General features: G+C 36.2%; 1 protein-coding gene across 8 annotated transcripts in view; it reads left to right on the top strand.

Annotated features, from left to right (window-relative positions):
* RALYL (RALY RNA binding protein like) overlaps positions 1-22,381 on the top strand; it is a 373,375-nt gene that overhangs the window by 250,938 nt on the left and 100,056 nt on the right. The window contains exon 1 of one of the 8 annotated variants that reach the window (XM_072410994.1): positions 15,242-15,402. The exons of the other annotated variants lie outside the window; for them this stretch is intronic. Coding sequence (XP_072267095.1) covers positions 15,366-15,402 — 37 coding nt within the window. The 5' untranslated portion in view covers positions 15,242-15,365. Of the gene's footprint in view, positions 1-15,241; positions 15,403-22,381 lie in introns of those variants that run through there. 8 annotated transcript variants of the gene reach the window in all.

Genomic DNA, 22,381 nt, shown 5'->3' with positions numbered 1-22,381 from the left:
TGTGTACATGTGGATCTTGTCGGACCCGGTATCATGTATACATGTGGATCTTGGCATCATTATTAATATTATTATCGCACAGTATTTATATAGCGCCATCATATTACACAGCACCATACAAAGTCAATAGTCGTGTCACTAACTGTCCCCCAAGATCTAATGTCCCTACCATAGTCATATGTCATCAATGCAGTCCAAAGTCAATCCTGAGGGGAAGCCAATAAACTTTACTGCATGCTTTTGGGAGGAAACTGGAGTACCCGGAGGAAACCCACACAGACATGGGGAGAACCTGCAAATTCCATGCAGATAGTGTCTTGGCCAAGATTTGAACCTGGGACGTAGCACTGCAAAGGCAAGAGTGCTACCTCTGAGCCACCATGCTGCCTGCATACATGTGTGTTTTGTAGGGGTTTTGTATCATGCATGCAAGTAGAGCTTGTCAGGGCTTGGTATTATGTGTACATGTGGATCTTGTCAGTGCTTGGTATCGTGTGCATGTGGATCATGCTCGGGCTTGGTATTATTATGTCAGGGATTGGGTGGTTGATTTCCCATTTTTTTATTTTGATTCAGTTTCTTCAGTTTCAGAATGATTCAGTTGATTTTTTTCTTTATATATATATATATATATATATATATATGTATATAAATTGTGACAGCTAGTTCAAACTTTTTGTCATAATTAAATGTGGTCTAAAAAATAAATATATATGTAATATATGTAAAATATATTAATTATAACATATTACGTATAACCAATTATACTAAAAATATTTGGGTTCAACAACATAATTCTGTAAGGTTTTTATTCAAAATATTTGTGCTTTAAGAAGCGGGTTTACATTTTAATACCGCTGGCACAGCTGCAGAATTTTTTTCTACTGATAATGAAGTGTTACATTTCACATTTTTCAGCAGTACATTGGTGAATATTTATTCACTTGCAGTCTTTTGCTATGAGCGGGAATATTTATCCTCCATTCTGAACAAGCCGGAAAGGTGATGTGGCCATGGTTATTGTCCGCCTTCCTTTTGAAGAATATAAATATGTGCGTGTAGAAGGTCAGATTAATTAGCAGATTTTTGGGGACCCTGTAACAATTATGTCCACTTGCTTAGTTATGTACGCTTTATTAAAAAAGGTGAAAACACTATTTAGGAATTGCCAATTTGGAAGGCTACAGCATATAAACTAAACTCTAATTATTAGGAATATACTTTATTGTACTGGTCCAACAACCGAGGGTAATGGTCACTGATGTTGATTATTATTATTATTATTATTATTATTACATTAAATAGGGTTTGCAAATGACAGACTAATACAGACAGTGATACAGGAGGAGAGGACCCTGCCCCGAAGAGCTTACAATCTAGTAGGTGGAGGAATTTACACACAAGGAGGGGGATATGTAGTGGTGGGAAGTAGTGATGGTTTCAAAAGATAGAAGAAGATGGGTAGGCAAGTTTGAAAAAATGGGTTTTGAGTGCTCCTTTGAATTAGCAGAAAGTAGGAGAAAGCTGAATAGGACGAGGAAGACCATTCCAGAGAATTGGGGCAGCTCTATAGAAGTCTTGTATCCGTGCATGTGATGAGTTTATGAGTGAGGAAGTCATTAGTAGGTCATTGGAGGAGTAGAGAGAGCGGCTGGGGGAGTACCAGGTCAGAAATGTAAATGGGACAATAACTGTGGAGGGATTTGAAGGCAAAGCACAGGAGCTTAAATTTGATTCTAAGGTGACATGGAAGCCAGTGTAGAGATCTGCAAAGAGATGCAGCGGAAGAGGAGCGAAGGATGGATGAGTCTGGCTGCAGCATTCATAATAGATTGTAGAGGAGGGAGTCGGGTTAGTGGAATACCAGAGAGGAGGAGGTTACAGTAGTCCAGACGAGAGATGATAAAAGCATGTACAAGGAGTTTAGTGGTCTCAGGGGACAGGTAGGGGCGAATGTTAAAGTTGGGTCAGTTGCACCCACTTTTTCTCACACATCTCCCAAAAATCACCATTCCTATAAAAAATTAATTAGCCACATTTCTGCCAGTCAGCGTTGTACATTGCTATGTTGGTTGTTCTTAGACTGGATTATTTATAAATAAAACTAATGAAGTGTTTTAGTCAGTACATTTATTTTAACTGTTATTAAACTACATAGAAATGTATTGGAACTAAGTGGTTGCCGTGAAAAATACAGTTGTCATTTGTAGCCTATGCTCTTAGACAGAGTTTGGAGGACTACAGGTAACAAGTAACAGCAATCTTAGTAGTCAAAAATGTGAAAGGCAAGGTTCCTCCTTTTTCCCTTATCAAATGCTAAATACATTTTTTTATAACCTTTTTATTTACATGTTTTATTTCAGACTATTACAGGGTTTCTCAGTGCAGTGCAAACAGGTCAGAGCTGGTGGAAGGGGCCAGTAAGCCTTTCATATAGCTTCCTAAAAACACCACAACACCATACCTCATTAATTCTTGTAAGAGCCCTGAGGTATGCAGATAATAAAATGTCCTTACATGTTGATTCAATGAGCATTCCCAGGTAGGCTACATTTGCATGCAGACAACCTTAAGGAGGAAGTAAACTCAAAAGTGCCTAAAACAAAACAAAATACACGTACCTTCAACCCCGCACAGCACTCAATTTGTCTGGAGGTCGTCCCCAAATGATGCCAAGCCTGCAAGACTAAAAGAACTAGAATCAAATAAATGAAAAGGAGCAAGTCAGGAGCAGTCAGGTAGAGAGGGAAAGGGCTTAATCATTCTGGATGTTCTCCAGCCAGGAAATTAGGTTGGCTCTATTTGACTTGATACAGTAAGTAGCTCATGTGGGTAAGTCAGAATAAGCAACATCAGTACATGAGAGGAAGCTGTACCACTGTGCAAGACAGAGGGTAAGGCACAAGTTCAGCTATAAGGAAGAACTGTAGAGAGATAGAAAATACTCAACATTTAGATATTGATTAATAAAAAGTAACATATGTAACTTTACATCTATTTCTAAATATTCATACATTTTATTTTTGCACCTGTATTTATAATATTGTCAGGACTGTTGGTAGAAAGATGGTAGCATTGTAAGCCATTCAGTTTCTACTTTATTGCATTCTACTGTAAAACTAACACTAAAATTGTATTAACATGAAGAGATGGACAGAGTGACCTAACTTTAGGGCCTCTGCTCTTTTATAGTCCAAACTTAGGCTGGGGTAGGTCCTTGGTTAGGCTTAATGCTGATATCCAGGCAAAAGAAAATCTCCCTTCCACTCCAACCACCAATCCACTTTATTTGCTGGAGAAAGCAAAAAGAAAATAATGTAATGCCCTTTTTACTCACTAGCAGACTCTTCAGTCCAGCTCCACATCTTCTCTGTGCCTTTCATGTGTTCCTTGTTTATATTCTTGTTTTTTCTTCGGGTGTCTACCTCACTTTCTGTTTAATATAGACACTTACTATTGGCTGTGTAATGGATAGGGTCATCTGACATTAAACAAGAGTAGTGATGCAAGGGTCATTAGTGGGTATCCTCTATGATATACAACTGTATATTATCGATGAGCTGCCAGTCAAGTGAAACTACCTGGAGAGCAGATTTAGAAGAGTATATGTTGCTAAACAAAGTAAAGAACACTATAAAATATGTTGAATGGGTTACAGGAGGGCAGAGGAAAAGTCAGGTGGGAATTTCCTTGTAAATGGCTTTTAACTGCATTCCAGTAGTTAGAAGGTAAAACACTTCAAAGCTGTATATTTTACATGGGAGGTAACTGCCTAAAGTGACTTTCAGTGGTTGTGACTGGCTCCTATTCTCAGCTGGACATCAAACTTGTTGGGTTATTGAGCAAGACTTATATTTGGTATAGCATCCTGTTCTATCATAAGGCCAAGAACTGATTTGCCAACATACAAGTGACTAATAAATTATTTGCACCAGCAAAATTATGTAAAAATTGACTTGCAGGATGGAAAAGTAAAAGCACCTATAAAATGTAGTGTAACACAGCTGTATGATGTGCATAGTAAATCATCCTGTTTTCTTTGTGTGATTACATGCACCTTTACAGTGTGGATTTATGCTACAGTAATGCCCGCTCATTACATTTTAGCTAGCATGACAGTGACATTTTATAGCTAAAGCACTTAAGCCTTGGCCTATCATTGAAATGCCAGTTAAAGAAATGGTGATATGTTTATCAAAGCCGAGTTCAAGCAGTCTGCTCTAAAATAGCTATCAAAATTTTATTTCCTAAAAAACCTAAAGGAGAAAGTAACACTCATTTATTTTACTTTTTTGCTGCCCATTAGTTTTAGAATTATTGGTGTCAGCAATTTATTTGACATTACGGGGGTCAATAATGGCAAAGTCTCTGGAGTGTAGTAATGACCTGAAGCAAGTAAGCTACATAAAATGATTTTACAATATATAGATTTTTTTCTCATTTATTTTTTTGCTTTCCTTACACATTTGGAAAATGTTTACAACCCACACTGTTAAATGTGCATTAATTTATTAGCCATTCCAGTTGCCTGTTTTTCTCAGCACTGATTTAAAGCAGACTCTATAGCTAAAGGCAGGTCTGGTAGGGCTCAGTGCTGGAACTGCCAGCTGTCCTTGAGATTAGGGTTCCAGTGTTCAGCTCAGAAGGCAAATTGGTTAGTCAGTGAATTTTCAGGGCTGTTACAGTTTTCTCTGTTTGAGGGAAGAGTGAAGAAAAGAAAATTCTTTGATTTGCACTAGACAGATGATGACATTGATCCAAGATGTTCTTCTTGAATATAGGCAGAACCATTTATTTGGTGCTAAAGATTCCAGGGTAAAACAGATCTCCTGTTTTTAATATTTAAATATTCTTTGCCCAACCTCTTAATAATAAACAATATATAATAAAAAATAATAAATAATATAACAATAATATTAAAAATGTAGCTATCCCTGCAATACTGCCCTGGTCTTTGATGCTTCTCTTTGCATAATCTCCAATGTGGTGCCAGTAGATAGTCTTCCTCCAGGTTAAAAGATGGCAATGCATCCTTCAAAAAAAGCTCCAGGAAACATATGCATGTAGAAAAAGTTGTGTATGTAAACCTACCAATGAAATTGTATGGTTTGCTTTCTTTCTATTTTTGAAATATACCATTGGACCATTGTCTCTTTTATCTGCTTGATGAGTGCAAGAAAAATTATCTATTGATCCAGTATGAAACCCAGTGCTGGTCTTTATCCTTTGCAGTTTTTTAATCATTGCTATCAGCTATGGAGATAAAGAGATGAAAAGGTTTGTAGTAGTCCTAACAAACTTTTAATAGGGTGACAACCTTGCTTCTTCATAGATATGGTCTTGTAACTATTGTCACCTTGTCAAGTTTAAAGTTAAGGCTGTATATAAAAAAAAATAATACCAATCTAAGAACAGTTTGCAGCAATATATTGCATTTTGTTTTGGAGTTTGCAGAGGTTAAAGAGGAAATATTAACATTAGGTAGCCATTTAAAATGCCTGTGTTCAAACCAGCTTTGTATGTGTTTGTATCTAACCTCAAATATATATGTACGATTGAAGCTAGACAGTTAGTTATGGCTTTGGCCATTCATCTCAGTTATCCCTACTGACGCAAGTTGGTGGCTTGTTAAAAATATATTGTTTGCTGCTGTGGGAATCATAGAAAGAGTTTAATTTTCTCCTATTATAAAAAAATGAATGAAAAATATAATAGTATAGCCTACAACAATGTACTGAGTGTCATTTTTCAGATGACATCAAAAAGTGTTCACATGAAAGCGGCTCCTGACAGCACCAAGACTCAGATTCACTAAATCTTTCTTCCTCTGAAGGAGACGACATTTCAGTCTGTGACCTTTTTCAGGCTTACAAACTGTGCAGGAAACGTCCACAGTATAAATGAAGAAAGCCATAAATAACCCTACCCCTCAATTAGATGTGACGCCTTAGTTCCACTGAATCCTGTTAGGAGATCAGTACAGAACAAATTGTCTTGTAGCGGTCCATGGAAAAGAGAAATGTATGCCACATACCACATGTGTTCCAGATTTTTAAAAAAATCAGGCCGCATACCTGCTGTGCTGACTTTGTTAAGAGTAGAGAGGCAAAACCTTTTTCATTTTTAATTTTAACATATTTTAATTAAAAAAAAATACAGTGTAGCAGAACTTTTTGCTTCTTTTTGCATGTTGACTACATGTGTTATTATACCCAATGTCTACTATAATATTTTTAACACGTAAACTGGAAGTAAACACCTCTAAACAAATTGTCACCGGAAGAAAAAGTTTTTTGACAGAAGAAAAATGTAAAGTGTTTCCAAAAAAAATACTGTTAACTACTGGTGATATTTTGGTGTATGTTTAGCCTGCATGATGCATGTGCCATATGGTATAGAGCCAAGCTCTTTATCGGTACTTCCAGGAATAGACATAGATACCAGAGACAATGATACATCATTAGTGAACTGCCAGGGGCCAGAGAAGATAGTGGTGGGCCCAGAGTTATCAGAAATGGCGGCTGTAGGGGATGCAGCAGTGACAGGATCACTGAAAAAGGTGTGCATTGTATGCTATGCAACAGTTCATTCCAACAAGTTTATTTCAGCTATTTCTAATTTCTAATAAAACTGCTACCCTCATTTATATATAATCAGAAGACAGCACTTGTGCTAAGGATCTTTTTTCAATCTAATTTGGAAATTATCACTCCCGAGATAGCTGATACCCTGATGTTCACAGATGTTAGCTTCCTCATCAAGGCTCCATTTTTGGGGCACCAAATGCATAATCCCTTATTATGTGAATACCTCATTGCAACTCATCAATACACAGCTAACATTTTGAACTAATTAACCATCTCCTAGCAAATTCACAATAAATGGTGCAATAGCAGAACCCATAGAAATAAAATCTCTCGAACAGCATACAAATCAGACTGTTAAGTATCTAGAGGATGTATCAGCATATGTCTACAATCACATCTAATCCACAAGATCCTTGCCTTTGCTCATTTTGCACAGTGGAAGATTTAAGAAAGGTCAGAAACTGAACAGCTGCTTACCAAAGAGAAACAGAGATTTAAGGCACGCTTTGACTTTTAGGAACATTTTCGTGTGGATTGTATTTAACATATTAACGTATTTAACATAAACAACTATGGAAGCTGAGAAAGAGAGAAACACCAGTGAAGATTAAGTGCAACCCATTGCAAAAAACTGGGCATGGCTACATTTCACCAAATATTGGGCACTGCATATAGGAGATAATTAAAATCAGACAAAATACAGTGGTCAGTTTATTCTCTTCTCCCTTAAGCATTAGTGATCAGTTGATTATTTTCCCCTCAACCCCAAAGCATTATTAGGAATCTGAGTGGCAACTATTTATCGTATTTACTTAAGTGGCAAATCCTTGTCCTAAGCTGTTGCCTGTGTGGTAAAGCCAATGCAGGAAGTAATTAGCTACTGTTGGGCAGGAGATAACTCAAGGCTGCTATAGGGTTCTAGAGTGGACACAGCCCACAGCACATAATCTGGATTCTCAGAACCTGGGATTTTGTGTACATTACAGAACAGCTGGGTTATACATATTAGACCCCGTTAACATAGTCCCTATTCTGGCAGTCTTTTTTGAATGAGAAGTACCTGATTACTGTGCTAATGCTCCACACCTTATTAGTGTAATGCCTTGGTCCTGTGCCAGTGCTCACCAGGCACCAATCTCCAATCTAACTTGTCTGTCTGCATCTACAGTAAGCCCCACTCATCCTATAATAAAGGCTTTTTGCATCAACCAAGCACACGGTGGCGGTCAGGGATTCAGTGTGCGAAGGATGATGCCGTCTGGGGAGGACTGACAGAGGAACAGGAGCCCACAAAAACAGGACTGTGGACACAATAGGAAGTCAGAGCCCAGAGTCAGTTACCAGGTCATCCACAGATACCCCGTACAGGAGAGTCCAGAAGAAGCAAGTCCAGACACACGGTCAAGGGTAATACACAGGTTTTCAGTCCACCTAACAAGGTATCCAAGAGTTATTACAAGGGCCGGGCCAGGTGGCAAATAAACACAGATCCAGAAAATGGGCAGAGTCAGCAACAGACATGTCAATAGATAACTGCACCATCAGCTAGTCAGCCAGGTTAAACACTACAAAGGGAACTAGTGCCTGGGAGCTGAGAAGTTACAAAAGACCAGTAGCCAACGGTAGGGAAAAATATAGCCAGAACCCACTGTGCTCATTTGCTGCAGCACATACTCAGAAATCAGTCTCACAGTCTCAATTAATGAGCTGGGAATGCTAAGACAGGCACATGCACAGCTAAAGAGAAGCTGGGTATGCCACAAACTGCAAAGCAGAAGACAGACAGCTACCGTATTTTTTGCCGTATAAGACGCAAAAAATAAGACGTATTTTCTTCCCCAAAACTGGAGGGGAAAGTTAGTTATATTATATTTATATAACATAAATTAGAAAAATGTATTTATATTGTTTGAACTATACTGACTTGTGTCTTTTTTTAGCCCCTGTGTAGTAAAGTCTCTTTAAGGTTTTGGGTGTTAATCGTAATACATTCTGGACAGTTCTAGAAATTGCTCTAAATAGGGAGTGATGGTTGGCTACATACTGTCTGTATTTTTGCCATTAAAGTATTTTGCTGTATCTGTTTAATAATTTTTAATAGAAAAATATACCAAATATCTGTGCACACTTAATATGGAGTAATGGGCAATCCCCTTGCAATTAAACTAAGATTAGTTTTTTTTTTTACCTGAAAAATGCTATTAGAAAAATAATCCAAAGAAAAAAGTTTATACTTGAGTCACACCACTAGATGATGCTGTATCCTCCTGTAAACTGTAGAGCAAACTTGCAGTCTTTTTGTTACACTTTACTGATACATTGCAAAAAAAATTGTACAAAGATCATCCTGCAAGAAGAGAAGATATAAAGCTCAACAGAATGGGTCCATGTGGTTTTTTTATGGTTTTCCCTTCCAAATAAATGTTCAAAAAATAGCACACCACATTGTGTGTCATTAGAAAAAAAAAATATCTCAGTTTTTAACTTACATGAAGAAGTGGTGTCATCTACATAGTGATGATCAAACAATTTGCACACAAAGTCATTTAAAAGCAGGTGACCCATCATAACCAACTCAAAAGTACAAAATACTTAACCTTTATTTTTAAAAACTGTAAAAAGAGAAAATCAAAAAATAAACAGACTTGTTAACCTATGTGATTTTCTTTTTTTATTTTTAAATAAATGTTTTAACAATAACACAACATGATGTAGCTATGATAAAATGCACCTTGTAGGCACTATATAAATACATGTAAATAATAATGGATATATATTTAGAATAATTTTATTGGCATTTCTTTTGATTGTTTTAAATGTTAGTACATGTAGTCCCCGGGTTATATACAAGGTAGGGACGGTAGATTTGTTCTTAAGTTGAATTTTTATGTAAGTTGGAACAGGTACATTATTTTAATAAATGCAATTGGAACAGATGTTTGTCTCAACATAGTATTAGGCAGCGTGGTGTCAGTTACTGTATAAAACTTTTTGAGATGTTTGTCTCAACATGTTATTAATTTTTACCTTTCTGTGCATGCACAGTAAATGCTTAAACATTTTCAAATACAGTACAGCCTTAAACAATGTTGGTAGAACTTCATGGAGTTGATGAAGATGAGCTCTTCTGCACAGCACTGTACAGTACACACTATCAGGGCAGGAAGGCACCACTCGTCAGCAGGTCTGGTGTACTGTACTGACAAGAGACAACTCCCTGCTATGTACGTACAGTACAAGCGGGCTTCATATTGAGAATGAATAGGGACATAGAGGGGTGGTTCACCACCTGCTCACAACACAGTCCCCTCCACTGCAAGGCCTCCTCTTCCCCATTCAGTCTCTGCAGCAGAGTAGCAGTAGTTGCCCGATGGGGGCGTGGTGGGCAGGCAGCGACCCCCCCTCCTTCCCATCCAGCCTCCGTCCAGTCAGGAGTAGTAGCTGCGGGGCGTGGTGGGTAGTGCCCCCTCTCTGCCCCATCAAGCTTCAGTCCTGCACACGACTGAGCAGGGAAGCCCCGTTCATATCTAGGAGTCGTCTGTATGTCGGGCGTCCTTAACTCGGGGACTACCTGTACTCGAGTCAATTTAGTTTCCCTGTTTTTAGAGGTAAACATATGCATCACAATTTATTTTTGGATTGGTTTATAGTCAAGTATATAAGGTAATCATTTTTAAAAAAAAAAGTAAGTTAAGGGTAGCGTTTAAGTATTTAGGCATAGGATAACTGGACAGAAGCTGACACCCCTTCATCTACACAAATGCTATGTGTTTTCAGCCCAAACCAGGACTTTTTTTTTTATTTCAAAGGATAAAACAATGAAAAATGTTTTATCCTTTTTATGTGTTTTCATGCCCCACATACAAACATTAAATAAATATTAATACTAATGTGATATCCATTAATACTTGTCATACAATCTGCACTAAATATGCCATTTTTTCAAATGTAGCACTTTTGCTGTTGGTTTTAATGGATTGCGTTTTACATTTGTCAGTAATCTGCTTTACAAGTGCTTTTAGAAGTGCTGCTTTACAAACACAGAAAACAGTTGGCAAAGTGGAAACAACTCAGAAGCAGATTGCAAACACGTCACCTGTATACACATATACAGCTTCACCTGTGAGTGATGAGTGTTTTTGGCACAACGTAAATAGGGCCCCATGACACTGCCCTATCTCTATACCCGTATTCAAAGAAAAACAAAATTGTAGTTTGTAAATGTAAAATATGGTTACTATTGTTTGAATAACTTTATACACACACAGATATTTACTTTGTAGCTACCTGAGGGATAAAACATTAAAAGTATGTTTACCCAGGCTTTCAATCAGAAAAGTATCAAGTGTTTATTCTTGTGAACACTGAAAATGAGAACAGGAATGAAAACAGGAGTCCATTTAGCTCCCCGAGACCCTAACAAAACAATCAAACAACAACACTTCTTCTTCCCACACCTAAGGATTGTACAATGCAACTGACTGCAAAACAATCCTTCACCTTTTTTGATGAGAAAAATAGCTGCTGGCAGGTCATTCTGGATGTTACCTCATCATTTCTGGGTCCTTTTAATACACTTTGGGAACAACAAAAGTTCAGTCAGCTATCATTTGGAAAAAACAAGTAGAAGGTTTTGGAGACAATGAAGATATTGACATCATAGCAGGCAATGAGTTGACTACATACTGCGATATAAAATAATCGGTTATGATTAGATTGACTTATTTTGTTTTACACAAAAGTATAAAGGTTTATATCCAGACCCATATTGTCATCTTGAACATCAGCCTTTGAAATACTGCAGTAACATAGATCTAAACCCTAACTGAATGACATTTATTCAGTAGCAAGAAGAGCTGCCATATTTTTTTTTTTCATTCCTTTTTTGCTGCAGACTCTTCCAGACTTTTTTAGCCACTACCTGTGAACATACATTCATTCCACCATCCCCTGCAACTCATTGCCTTGGACTGATTTACTGATAGTGACAATGGTGGACCATACCTACCCAATGTGGGTCAGCACAGCTTTTCCTACAGATGTAAAATTTATGTCGCTGGAAGCAATCCTTCATAATGGTTTCCAGTGACACCAGAAGCACTGTTTAGACCTATGGAGGGGGCAGGACAAACAGGTGGTACCTTGCAGTATTATATTCCAAAGGAAAAAAGGAGAAACACTAAATTGCATTGGAGGAGCATAGTACACATGCTAGATTTTTCTGCAAGACAATAATGATCAATGATACTGTACAACAATTATCTGGAACAGTATTTCTCTTCCTTTTTACAATGGATGAATCTTTGAAATAACTTTCAGGGAACCCCTACTATATTTATTATTTCCACAATTCACCGTATCTTGGTCTGGTGGTCAATAGAAAGAATGTCTCTTACATTTCTGGCCAGTGGGAAGAATATCAACCTTATAGATAGACACAAAAAAATCAGAAGCAGTTACTCCAAAAGTTGTTAGGAGTTCCCTGTGCAATGGACCTGTAAGACACAAATTGCCCATTGCTCAGGGAACTCCTAAAAACTTCTGGAGAAATTGGGTTCTACAAAACACTTATCTAGTATGTGTAAACAGCCTTAGGATACGTACACCCATCAGATATTAGTCACCCAAGACAAATAGTTGCTCATGTCTCTGTTGAAAATCTGACATATGTAATTTGGTCCCCCAACAATACCATGATGGATTCATAAAGAACGGATCGGGAATGACTACAGCATATTCCAATGACAGAGAACACAGGGGTGCAGCTTTCTCTCCCCCTTCCTATTGAACAGATTGGCACGGTGTGTACAGCTCTTGTTCATTCATCTATCACTAGACTTACTTTGACCTAATAATATACAACTGGATTGTAAACATTGCAGTAGTATAGTCTGTTGTATGGCTCCCTCCTCACATTATACAGTACTTCTATAAAGATCTGTAAATAATAACACAAAAAGTGTAGACTAAAAACAATCTCTTCCAAGCACAGTTTAGGTGAAAAGATCAGGCTAGAGTAAGCACATTTTGCAAGATATGTTATCCACATACCCTATAGCTGTTTATTATCTACAAGAACATGTTAAAATAGACAAAGCATAAAATCTTATCAAGGAAAAAATCTTTGAAAATCACAATCTACTCAGCATTTACCTAATATCTACAAGCAAACAGAAGCACAATATTCTCAAAAATGTCAAAAAGTCAACATCAAGGTAATGTCCAATATTTGGTGAGAGTAATTCAATTAATAACACACATAAGTCAAAGGGGAAACCAGAAGAGGGCAGAAAGTCAGTCTCACAGAAGAACCTGCTTTAAGCTCTTTAGCCTGTAAAATGGAGGCAGGTACATCAATAGCTGGCTTTAAAATGGAATTAAAGTTCTACTTTAAAAAATTGTGATTAGGGCGATGGCCAGGTGATGTCTCTTCTGCAAAAGCCTGCCTGATCACTGTCTTCACAATTGTCAAAATTGCTGAGCTGCAGATGTGCACATTCTGGTTTCCCCTGCAGTAGCTGGGACTAAATGAATGCTGAAGATCGGTACCAGACAAACAAGAAGAAAGAAGATGGCAGCGCCCATGATGGAATGGGAACAGGTGAGTATTATTAAGCTTTATGTCTGCTGGAAGGATTTTTCTCTCTATCCATTCATTGTCATATGTAGAATAGAATAGATACATTTAAAATCTAAAAATAAAACTTGGCAGTAGTAAAAATTGGCATGTAGCGTGCTGGAACAGTTTGTTAAAAACTAAAAAAATGGAGCCAAACAGAAAAAACAATATTGTATTGCCATACCTAAACTTTTAGGAAATAAAGAGGTCATGGATATTTTTGCATACCAATTTTTGCATTTTTGCAACCAACAGGCATTTTGGATTATTGCTAGCTCTGAAATTACCCTGACTTGGCGTTTTTTTAGCAGACAGATTTTTTTTACAGTTGTAAAAACACAATGCATAAGTGGGAACATCGCTCTCTAAGCAGCGACTGATGTCCTTGTGTATCCCATATTATGTGACCCACAGTGATCTGCATTGCACATAATAGGAGCCAGGCCTAAATCGATTGATGTCACCTTCAGAAAAATGTATTTTGAAAAACAGAGGCCATGCGGAATAAAATAATGGTAGTTTTTTTGTCACACTATATTTGTAAAAATACACTTCAAATAATAGTGTACAAAATAAAATCGCCAGTTTTTCTTTTTTAGTAAAATATAAAAAATAAATATATGTGGAGTAAACAAATGCCAAATGTCCCAAGTCCCAAAACTGCATGCATCTGGTTCTTATATTCTAATTTTGCACCAACAATGTTGTAAAAAATAGAATGGAGACTTGACTATACTGACTGTGGTGTGAATTCTTAATTATGAATGCTGGTGTAAGTCATCCAATTCAGCCTTTCGGCTATGCTTTAGGATTTCCTAATACATGAATCAAACAAATTTACCAATATAAGTGAGAACTGCAGCATTAGAATGCCCCAGCGTTCTACATACATTACTAAGTAATATACATGTGTGTAAGATATATATTAATTCTATGACTATGACTAAACAAACAGAGGTGTAGATTTTATTACTATTTGAGACATTTTATTAAATACTGTATATTTATTAGCAAAGTGGAAAGATATGTTACTATAAAATGTGTCAGGGATAGATTTAAATAGACTAAGTGTTTTGAGTTTGTATTGCTATTTGTGTTTTTGTTGCTTATGTTTATTTGATTTTTAACCCTATCTTGCTGCATCCCCACTAACTGTCCTAAGAATAAATAATATATAATAATGTAATTGAAAAATATAAAAAGCATACGTAAACTTAATATTTTCACTTTACGTAAAAGGATAGGGTATTTTTTTTTTTTTTTTCATGCCCTAAACTTGGACATGCGCAGAATTTACTTTTTTTCTATTAAGGGAAAGAGGTGCCGTTCTCACGCAAGCGCAATGAGATGGGCTCTCTTTTCGTGGGCTATGTCACCTGATCTCGCACCTGCGCAGTGACGGTGACGTGCCAAGAAGAAGACATAATATGGGGGTGCCAGGACGACATGGGACCGGACCGCGAGGAGGACCAGCACCGTTGAGGAATCTGCAGGATTAAAGGTAAGTGTTATTTTTTGGTTTTCTGTTTAGTTCAGCTTTATTACAATTTAAGTAAAATTCCCAGGGGCCGTACCAATCAGAAAAAAATCTTCTTAGGTAACTTTCCCAGAATTAGTGAAGAATAAAGAAGATTCAGGATACTTTCCTTTAAAAGACAGCAATTGAGCTTGATGTTAGGTTACCTTTAAATGTAAAATGACTCCTTTCCCATTACCCTGTAACTCCCAAAATAAAAAAATACAAAAAGCTTTTCTTTAAACATTTTCTATGTGAAGGTTAAACATAAATTTTCAGGATGAAAAAAAAATCAATCTTTTACAATGGCCATGTATCCTTTTTATTCTTCATTTGCAGTCATTATACCATCTGCAGTATTATGTGTATTTATAAATGCACAGAGTGACTCTTTTCCCTATGAGAAGTATAAGCCATTCCTTCTTGTGTTCTGTATGACATTCTGTAGATGCAGAGCTCCTTGTAGCACCCCCCTGTATTAGAATGGTTTCTGCCATGCTCACAGTGTGAAATTGCTGGTTAGCTTCCATCAGCACTAGCCAAGTGTCTCTCTGCAAAGCACAAGCACGATCCATCCCTTTGTGTTCCAGTTTGAAAAAAAAAATTAAAAATTTACTTCCTGAAAAAGTCGGATACATCTAGAATGACCATGTACAAGAGTAAACGCAGAAATCAGAGATGTAAGTAGATTATTTTATTTTATTCCATTTCACCTCCTCCCTTCCACCCCTAAAACAATTTTTTTTTTAAAAAATTTACTATAAAGTAATACAGCAATTAATAAATGACATTAATCTTTAAGAAATACCGCCAGGCTTTGATGCATTCTGCAAAAAATGTAAAGGATGCTGTATTAGGAAAAATAGTTCCTTTGTTACTATGGAAACTCTCTTAAATTATCAGTGTTATAGAGATACAGGAAAATGCAACACACTTTAAGTTTCACATGTGTGCATGTAATGTTTGTGGTGAGACAGATTCTAAGATGTATTTGCTTTACCAGACTATGCAAAGTCTTATCATTTGTTTCAAGGGGACGACTCTAATTGTTATAATAGTTATCCTTCAATATAGCACTGTAATGTTATACGTTTCATCTTTTTATTATTTTTATAAAATGCTTGCTTACTCCCTATTGAACAACGGAAACAAAACCACATTGTAGATGTACAGTATATATCTGATATCTTGTATTATTATCTGATATATATTATTATATATTGTGAATAATTCCCTGGCTTTCTTCTTTCCTAAGGTTTTTAAATAAATACTTAGACTGTTGCGTACTTCTTACTTGACCTATTGTTATATTAATAAAGCATATTCAAATAATTATTTACAAATATTAAACCCTAAGACAATACGTGTTGTGCTGTTGTGTAATCTTGCTATTTATGTATGCGTGTATCTATATGTCGGTCTCTGTATTTACTGGATGTCCTCATAAAACCTCAAAAGATTTATATAAGAGATATTTATTGTATAGATATGCTTTTAAATTATGCTTTTGAAATCAAGGTACAGTAATTGACCTGACTAATTTAATGTTACATTGCCATCCTGTGTTACCCTTGCAGTCCAGTGGGTAGGGGGGTAGATAGACACCAACATCATACCATATCCATCTGGCACAAATCTAGTAGGACCTTGTAAGTTCGATTTTTGGCATTTGTCCCGTCACCTTTGTCTGTGGAATGTTTTGTAAGTATATATATAAATATGTATACAAACTGCCTAAAACTTTCAGGGCAGTAAGGCAGATTTTTTTACTTGGCATGGAAAAATTGGCATCTTGCCGTCTGGCCAGGATGTCGTATAACCTAGGCTAAACTCTACTCTGGTCAGAGCTGTACTTAAAGATCAAATATGTTTTAGGTAAAGTGTCATGGTATGTATCAAAACATCAAACATGTATAAGGTTATGTGACATAAATGTTAAAAGTATTGTAAAAAGAATACCAAAAAATATTATGAGAAGCAAAGCAGAACTATCATTGGACTAAGAAAAATTTGCACAGAGTCTTGTGACTCCTTTTAGTATCCACTGCAGTTTTTCTCCACCTCCAGAGTAACCCAACATTATTTTAGGTTCTCTTTCAATGCTTAAGATGGCATTTCTAGTTTATGTTATGGCAATTAAACTGCTAAATTATCTAATATAAAACACCCTGAAAGCCCTAATTCTCTAATGTTTGAAAATTCCAATCCGTGTGTAGGTCTCCCACTATTATGAGTGGTCTCTTCTCTTGGACCAAAAGTGAGGTACTGGAGGGAGAGAGGGTCGGAGCTTTGGCTTACAGGACCTGATAAAAAAATTGCATAATACAGAAAACGTTTTGGTAGAACGTGGAGCTGAGGGTTGCCGGAGTAGTCAGCTATTAGATGAATTGGGAGTTTAATTCATTTAGACCAAAGGTACAATTTCCAAGCTTTTGTTGGGTTTAATTGTTATGTTCAGACATTCTAGGATGACATTAAATATTTGAATAAGAATAATACAATATATTCTCTGTATTTCTGTATTTGTATATTTTACCCTGTCTCAGTAAATATTGATATATACTGATAATTATGGCCCTGGTTTTTGCTTAATGCAAAGTGTAGAAAACACACAGTCACACGAGAGATTTTAGTCTGCACTGTTTTTTTCTATTTTATTGAAAATTGAAGCTTGAAAGCTTCTCGCTGTGCCAATGTTCAAGGCATCACCTCAGTGTGAAAGTCAAAGAGAAGTGTTCGAGTCCTGTCAGACGCTTAGTAGACTACATGTATCAATTTTTTGGAATAGATCCTCTTGTTTGACAGCATCCGAGTGTTTTCAATTGAAAAATCACAGCCATGAAAAACCTTTGTATGACCCTCGCCTTGGTGGTCTCTAAAGATGTGAGTTTGAAAATACTGGTATTATCATTAGACAAAATCTTCTATACCATTTATCATTTTTAGAGAACTGTGTGTGCTCATAAGGTAAATTGTTAAAGTGCAAATATTTTACACAGATAAAATGTTATTGTATGACCTAAGAGCAGGTTCATACCCATGTGAGAACCAAGCATCCCTGCAAGGCTTTCGGCAGCTGGCACTTTGTCAGCCATTTGGCTGCCCACACTGTTGGTTCCAAAAGAACCAGCATTTGCAGATTTAATAAAGGGTGGAAATATTCAGTACTGCTCCACTAACTGCCACCTCCATTATTGCTCTATTGGAATACTGTGGGTAGACTTAGCATCTCCCCCAAAGCAGCAGTTTAGTGCCATGAAGAAGTGGTACCACACCACAACCTCACCGCCAGTCTCAACAAAGCCTACAATTTTTTCCAACCTTTGCAGTTGATTTACACTGAATAGCCAGGTTGCTGACTCCAGGTTGGCTACAGATTTTTAGTTCACCTGCCTCCTCACAGGATAATAATTGAGCTCAATCAACATGTCTCTGAAGTCTGGGGGATGGGCCTTTGTAACATACAGTTGGGCTTTAAGTCGAGCTTGAGACAAATGGTTAAATACACACATAATATACATATATAAAAGTTGTTTTACCAAAGAATTGGTCTGACAGGTAAGGATACCTAATTTTTCTATTCTGCGGTAGGTATTGCATTAGAATTGTGTGGGAATTTTATTACCCACCTGACACGAACATAAAGCCCTTCCACACAAGACCCTTTGGTTAAAAGTCCCCTCCCCAACCCCACTTTGATAATGAATAATAAAATGAATAAAGAAACAGACTCTAACCACTTCCCTTTCCTTTTATCAGCATGCCTTTCACACTGGAGCACATCTGAGTGGCTCTGTGTTCTGCTTTTTCCTCTCACACTGTAAGCTCTGCTATACAGGGTCTGCTACAAGCTGATATCAAGTCAATTTCAAGTACTTATACCAACATTAAAAATGCCAAGCAAATATTAAATACAGAACTGTATTAGTTTGTGTCTTTTATATCTTAAAAAAAAAAAAATATATATATATATATATATATATATAGTATTTTAAGTACATAAAAACATGAAATATGTAAAAGATATCCTTTTCTTGGCACATATCATATCCTAATCCAAAAAAAAAATTATTTAAAAATAATACAAACCTTTGGGCCTGTTTTTCTACAAAATACAATAATGAATGGTCCTATAACTTATACCAACAAATTTGACCTGAACAAAATAGTCATGCGTTTCATGGAAATAAAATCCACTTCATCAGACCACAGGTCACCAATATATATACCAACTGTATAATTAAAAACACAAAAAAATCAATTACCATATGAATTTCACAATCCTTTTCTCCATATACTGGTCAAAACACACTGTGTAATCATCCGTCCTTTAACTAGTCAGGGGCATTACAAACTTGCATCCAAGTACTATAATAATACGGTCTTCTAAATATGGGCAGATCACCCCAATATCGGAACATCAATACCCCACACAGACCTTTAAACAAAGCAGGTCAAATTGTAAGGGTCCCATCCTTGATAATCTTCCACCAGTTTAAGATCTATAAATTGGCTTACCTATATCCTGTTTTGTTAAAGGATAGGATATAGGTAAGCCGTTTTATAGACCTTAAATTGGTAAAAAAAAAAAAAGTAAAATTACTTATATGGTAATTTATGTTTTTTTTGTGTTTTCAATTATACAATTGGATGATATGTATATATTATTGACCTGTGGTCTGATTAATTGGATTTTTTCAGTGAAACGTGTCAGTACTTTAGGTCCAATTTGTTGGTACAAGTTATAGGACTGTATTTTGGAGAAAAACAGGCCCAAAAGAGTTGCGTTCATTATAATGGTTTTTCATGGATTTTATTATGATATGTACTAATAAAAGTGTATCTTTTACATATTTCATTTATTTCTGTCTATAAACTACTTTCCCTATGTATGGGGTTCTCCTTTTTGTTTGCTTGTTAGTACTAAGTAGTGAGATTGTTAAATATTATTGTTGATTATATTTTGCGATGATTATACAGTTTTCTCTCCTCCAATACTATGTCCTATACATTGTAATATTTTTTATATCTGCCTTGAGTTCAGCATTATTGTTTTTAATCAACATATTACTTAACAACTTGGCATTGTTTTTATTTGCCCAGGGTTGGCCTTTTAAAATCTGAGATACTTTGCAAAATTGTATTCACATTGAAAGATAGATTACATTTCAGTTACAGTGTAATATATATCCCGCCCTTCAATTAGTCATGGAATGCTTTATTCTGCCAGTTAAGCTTACAATCAGATCGCAATTGCAATTTTTCTAGCGTAAATTGTAAAATGGAAGAATTAATGTAATTAGCTCAGGAAAAATGGCAACATGAAAAAAGGTTTTATTTATATATTTCAATAATTGCTTTTATTTGTATGTGAAATTGATACTGTGCTAGCATAATCATGACTCAGAATGTCTTTATAATGCAATTTTCATGTATTACTAGCTCCTGAAATAATTTATTTGTTGGGTTATACTGCACTATTGGATATATCCTATTATATGTCAATTTATGAAAAATTGCAATAAATAAAAATTAAAAAATTAGGGTAAAAGCAATGAAGCTGAAAAATCATTGGTAGACATTGTGAGACTAGGAATTCACTTGTCTTTACATGCTGCTTGTATGTTACAAAAATGTTATATGTCTTTTATAGGTGGACCTTGGGCAGTAAGGTAAATTGTCAGTTGACCTTTTCCAAAACAAGGGCCAGTATAACCCAGAACAGAATGTAGCATTTAGCAGTGTAAAAATAAAAAAACTGAGCCGGATTAAGAAAAAAACTCACATGGCCTTTCAGTCCTGAGGTTGCATGGCTAGCAAATCCTTGTTTGTGTGGTCTCCTTTTCCTTAAATAAATAACCGTAGATGTGCTGGGAAAAACCTCAGCAAGATTAAATCTTATGTTCACAAGTATAAGCTTCCTCATACATTAGTTGGAAATAGTGGATACATGTACCATGCATGTAGAAGCTTTTGATGATCTTCTAACACCGGGTTATAGCTACATTTTAGACTTACAGATGCTGTGTTGCCTTAACACAATCCACACAAAGGATTGGGATGGATGTTCAGGCAAATGCATGTTGTTTTTGATAACATAAAAGTTGCTCTGTTGGTAAATCAGATTTTCAACCCTTGTTAACGGTGGAACCCTATCAAGGGTCATTCAGGCCTACATAGCAACATATACTTTATGTGACAAAATCCTATTCTTTTGCTGTATATTTAATTAGTTCAGGCAATTTTTCGTGTATATAAATATAAATATATATATTCTAAAAATTGTTTGAGATATATATATATATATATATATATATATATTAAAATTTGCTTTACCTTTACTGTTTATGACAACACATACTTCATTCCAACTCCCCTACCCCATCTCCAACACATACATGTATCAAACTGTATTTACTGCCCTAACCTCATGAACAACTGTTATTGCAGTGTTTGAATTACCGTTAAATAGCTACTCTTGGGAAAATATTGTGAACTTTATTGCTGTTTACAAAATAACTAAAGGGAGAGTGAATCAGTGTTCTGGCATTTTAAATTCAGCCCTTGAAGTACTTATCCTTTTCTACCCCCAGGGGTTCAAATAGCTTCAACTGTGAAACAATGTGCTAAACTATTCAACTTTATCTGTATTTAGTATCATCTTTGTTAATGCATTCTTAAAGCAGAATGAAACTTATAAAATACATTTTTTTGCAAAAGGGACAGGATATGACTGTTCTGCAATAAAATAAACTTACCTTCCTGTTCACAATTTTTTAACTAAACTCTTCTTTAGTCGCAATATCTTTACCTGATCCTCTTCCAGCTTCTGGATCTTTGGTCATCCTGATTAACCCGGCTGGAGTAACATAACGCAGCACGGTGGCTCAGAGGTTAGCACTCTGGCCTTTGCCGTTTCTCCCTGTTTGTGTGTGGGTTACCTCTCACATCCTAAAAAAATGCAGTTAGGAATTGGCTTCCCCCTAAAATTGACCTTAGACTGTAATAAAGACATATGAGTGAGGTAGGGGGATTAGATTGTGAGCTCCTTTGAGGGACAGCTAGTGAAATGACTAGGGACTTTGTACAGCTCTCTGTAATATGTTGGCGCTTTATAAATACTGGCTATTAATAATAACTTGCTGAGCTTTCACACACAGCTCTATTCATTCCTGGCAGGCAGCTATGATGGGATTGCACACTGAATTGTGCATGTACTGCTCAGTGTACATAATAAAAAAGATTACAAACAGGCAGGTAAGTTTGTTTTATTGCAGAAGGGACATAGCCTGTACTCTGTAATTTTTTAGGTGTTGTTTTAACTGTGTAAACAGGTCATCTAGGTACCTTCTGTGCTTCCACTTTCAAATCAGCACGTCGTAAACGCTGCATTTGCAATATTGTTTTAATCCAGAACTCTGCTGTAGTTGAAGGTCTGGTTTTTATACTGTATGCTTCTAATCTTTTCTTTTTAAAAGCCACCTGAAAAAGATTGATCTTTAAACCACCATTGTCTTCTACAGATAACCAGAATCCACATACCCTCTCTGCTAAAAAAACCCCTTTTGATAAAAACAAGAACTGATTTGTCAGTTCAGTTATGTCAGTTAAGGACTCATAAAAATACGGCTTGCCTGCCAACTATGGCTGCCTGAAAAC

Source organism: Pyxicephalus adspersus, chromosome 5 (genome assembly GCF_032062135.1).
Source record: "Pyxicephalus adspersus chromosome 5, UCB_Pads_2.0, whole genome shotgun sequence".
Lineage (NCBI taxonomy): Eukaryota > Metazoa > Chordata > Amphibia > Anura > Pyxicephalidae > Pyxicephalus > Pyxicephalus adspersus.
The sequence above is the reverse complement of the archived record's forward strand: the minus strand, read 5'-3'. Positions and strand labels throughout refer to the sequence as shown.